A 3,339-nucleotide genomic window follows, 5' to 3' on the forward strand; every position below is an offset into this window, starting at 1 on the left:
AATCCAGGAAATATCTGGGATCTGTAATCCTTGTATTGATGGGTTCAATCAGACCAGTCACACCCTCCTTAAAGTGTAGAATCATAATTTATGAGGCTTTATGAAAAGGCACATTGGAGTTGTAGCTACAGTTATAGCTATATCATTTTCAGACGACAGTTACTCAACCAGAATAAAACGATTTAAAGCTAAAGATTCCCTGATGGTTTCAATTGTGGATGGGTGTGTTTTATTCCGATCTTATATACAGTAGCTGCAGCAGGAGACTTAAACAGTGCATCTTGTTCCCAGCTATGTTTTTATCCTTTACCTTCATGAGGACATCTGCAGCATACTGGAGGTTTTGTACAAAGGTGGACTCCATCTCACTGGCAACTTCTGCTCTGTCAGACCCCACTGGTACCCGTCCTGCCATCAGATGGATCCTGGGGATAACACAATATACATTATATAGAAGCTGTTGGAGAATCCTGAGACTCACTCACTTACCTTGATACAGCATGGTTCAACTTGAATTCAGATCAAAGGTCAAAGTCACACTGACTTTTAAAATTTTCTTCTGAATGAATTGGTTTGATATATTTATTTTACCATTCTATCAGAACATAGAGTAGGACTTAGTTCTCCACCTTTTGCAGTCCAATGCATTTGCATACTTCAGAGCAAGTTGTAAGCCCTGTCTGAACTCTGCCTCTCGTCCAGGCACTGCTGCAAGGCCAAGATCACCTGCCTTCATGTCTCCTGGAATGTATAGTCCAACTCAGGATTAGTCAGTAGACCACCATTGAACCATTCCCGTTAGATCACACACCTTCCATAACACATACCTTCCATAACACACACACACACACACACACACACACACACACACACACACACACACACACACACACACACACACACACACACACGAGCATATAAAGGGTTAAGAAGTGAAGAAATAAGCAGTTTGAACTCTACCTGGGGGGGTGTTTATCAGTACCACTTTCACACCGTTGTCATTCCTGGCTCTTTGGATGTGCTCTATTTTGGTATCGTATGGCCACGCCGCCTCGACAGCCTTGAATCCATCAGATGCAGCAGCACATATTCTTTGAGTCAAATCGGGCAGTTCCGTATACAGCCAAGAAATGTTAGCACAGAATTTTAAACGCGACATGTTTGAATCGCAGGGTGCACTACCTGTAGAGGGAAACATACCAGCGTTCATTCACCTGGTGGATGGGCGGCGTTCCCATTCTTTCTTCTTCTCCGATTTGGTGTTGAATGCGTTCCAAAGTTCAGCGCGCTATACCGTCACCTACTGTACTGGAGGTTAGATTAGATCAAATTAAATTATCTAAATTTCCTGAAATCTTGTTCACCTTATTATGTGAGGTAATTATTGAAAACCTTGGTGTTTGAATTCATACACAATATATAGGCCAGGCCTGCACAGAGTCGGATGGAGAGTGCCTTATCTCATCTCATCATGCCTGGTAGCAATTTGCTCAACATTTATTTCTGAATTGACAAATTAGTTTACGATTATAGTGAGACCTTGTTGATATATTTATGTTGATGTATGATTGCATGTAACTGTAGTTACCTGTTCAGAACCAAAAGGAGGCGCTGTTGCGCCATGCCTGTGCCTATATAGGAATGTTTACTCCAATTTCCCTCTCTGCACTTGGCTCTTGGAGAGCGGGTGTCCGTTCGAGGTTTACAATAAACTACGCCAGTATACGGCTAAAGAGAGAAGTTATCTGTCATGTATTAGAATTATTATTCCGCCGTGGGAGTGGGACTCTGCTAACAGACCTCATTCTCAAATGCGTTCATCACACTGTTCACCCATTGCAGCGTGATTTATCTTCCCCGGATAGTCAGCCCTAGCCTGGCACCGCCCACCTACCTACTTCGGCTCAATTTTCATTTCGGGTCTGCTTAAAGGTTGGGTTTGGAATTCGCTTTTTTGGCCATTTTTGCAGAATTACTTGAAATCCTTATCATAACCCACTTACAGCCACTGAGTTAGAAGTACTGACATGAAAATTAAACAAGTCAATCATCTGTGGAACGGGCAGGGCTCGAAAAACTCCAGCCAATGATTTCCAGAGCCACCGAGTTGCATTGGACAGTAAGGTTGAATCCCATTACTTGGCTCTCTTCAAAATCTCAGCCCCCTAACCCTCGCTGTTGCGCGTTCACGCGCCGTGGAGCCATGTCCCAATACCAGTTTAAAGGTAGCTTAAGGGGTAGGGGGAGGGCTAACATCCCCTCAAAATTGAGATATTCGATGGGCACCCTCAAAGCGCTTCAGTTGTGACTTGCTCCCACAATACCTTGCGAGAAAACGGAAAATCAAGAAATATCCTAGACAAGATGGAGGGCGAAAAGATGTGACAGGATTGGAAAAACCCAAATGTAAGAGTTTTCTCTGTAATTAACTAGTACATATTTTATTAATTATACTCTGCAGCCCGGCCGCGGGCTTCAAAGCCCGGCCGTGGACTCTCGGAAGATCGCGAAAGTCGGCCACGGACTTTCGCGGAAGATCGCGAGGCCGACTTTCGCGGGCCGCCCGACCCCGGTTCTCGGCCGGCAGCCCGGCCGTCGACCGGGCTCTGCAGCCCGGCCGTCGACCAGGCTGCAGACTTGGCTGCATATCATGTCGTATGATATCCAGATCTTCCATGTTCTAGTGACTCCAGGTTAAAAATAAGCTTTATACTAATATATTATATTATATTAGTAATATTCTATAAGTAATATTATATATACTAATATATTATATTAGTAATATTCTATAAGTATTATTATATATACTAATATATTATATTATATTAGTAATATTACATGGTTAATCAATGTATTTTTTGGCTGTACTATATTGTGTACATAGCTATTATATATTGTACATAACATATGGCCATCTCAACCAGTTCTGGCATATAATTCCTAATTCCTTCTTATTCGTTTTCTTTCAGGACTTCGTTGAGTCCACTGCCACCAGCCCCCCCCCCCCCACCTCTCCCTCATGCTCCTCCACCCCAGGCACCTCTTCCACCACCCCAGACACCCCTTCCAAGAGGAGAGTGCCAGGGAGCAGGCGAGGCATGAGGAGAGCGAGGCAAAGTTGGCGGAATGGTTGAGAAGATGTGATTCTCCACCATTCTCTCAAAAGCTGAGAGAGAGAGTGTGTGTTTGTGTGTGTGTATTTTTAGGTGTGCGTGTGTGTGTATTTTTAGATGCGTGTGTGTATTTTTAGATGTGTGGTTCAGTGTTTCTTATTTAAATAAAGTGTTTCTTCTAAAGTGTTCTTGTTCATAACCGATTATTATCTAAGGGTGCACTCAC

The 3,339-nt window shown here is 43.3% G+C and overlaps 1 protein-coding gene across 5 annotated transcripts in view; it reads right to left on the bottom strand.

Annotated features, from left to right (window-relative positions):
* hyi (hydroxypyruvate isomerase) overlaps positions 1-1,280 on the bottom strand; it is a 3,384-nt gene extending 2,104 nt beyond the window's left edge. Inside the window, exons 1-5 of one of the 5 annotated variants that reach the window (XM_056604578.1) lie at positions 1,201-1,280; positions 961-1,060; positions 630-741; positions 311-425; positions 1-67 (exon numbers count right to left, since the gene is read on the bottom strand). The exon at positions 1-67 is cut by the window's left edge and continues 12 nt beyond it. In XM_056604578.1, coding sequence (XP_056460553.1) covers positions 1-67; positions 311-425; positions 630-736 — 289 coding nt within the window. In that variant the 5' untranslated portion in view covers positions 737-741; positions 961-1,060; positions 1,201-1,280. Of the gene's footprint in view, positions 68-310; positions 426-629; positions 742-960 lie in introns of all 5 variants that reach the window. The other 4 variants (XM_056604577.1, XM_056604579.1, XM_056604575.1 and 1 more) reach the window with 4 other exon arrangements.
* Positions 1,281-3,339: the final 2,059 nt, after the last annotated feature.

This window comes from Gadus chalcogrammus, chromosome 12, assembly GCF_026213295.1.
Source record: "Gadus chalcogrammus isolate NIFS_2021 chromosome 12, NIFS_Gcha_1.0, whole genome shotgun sequence".
In the NCBI taxonomy this organism is placed as follows: domain Eukaryota; kingdom Metazoa; phylum Chordata; class Actinopteri; order Gadiformes; family Gadidae; genus Gadus; species Gadus chalcogrammus.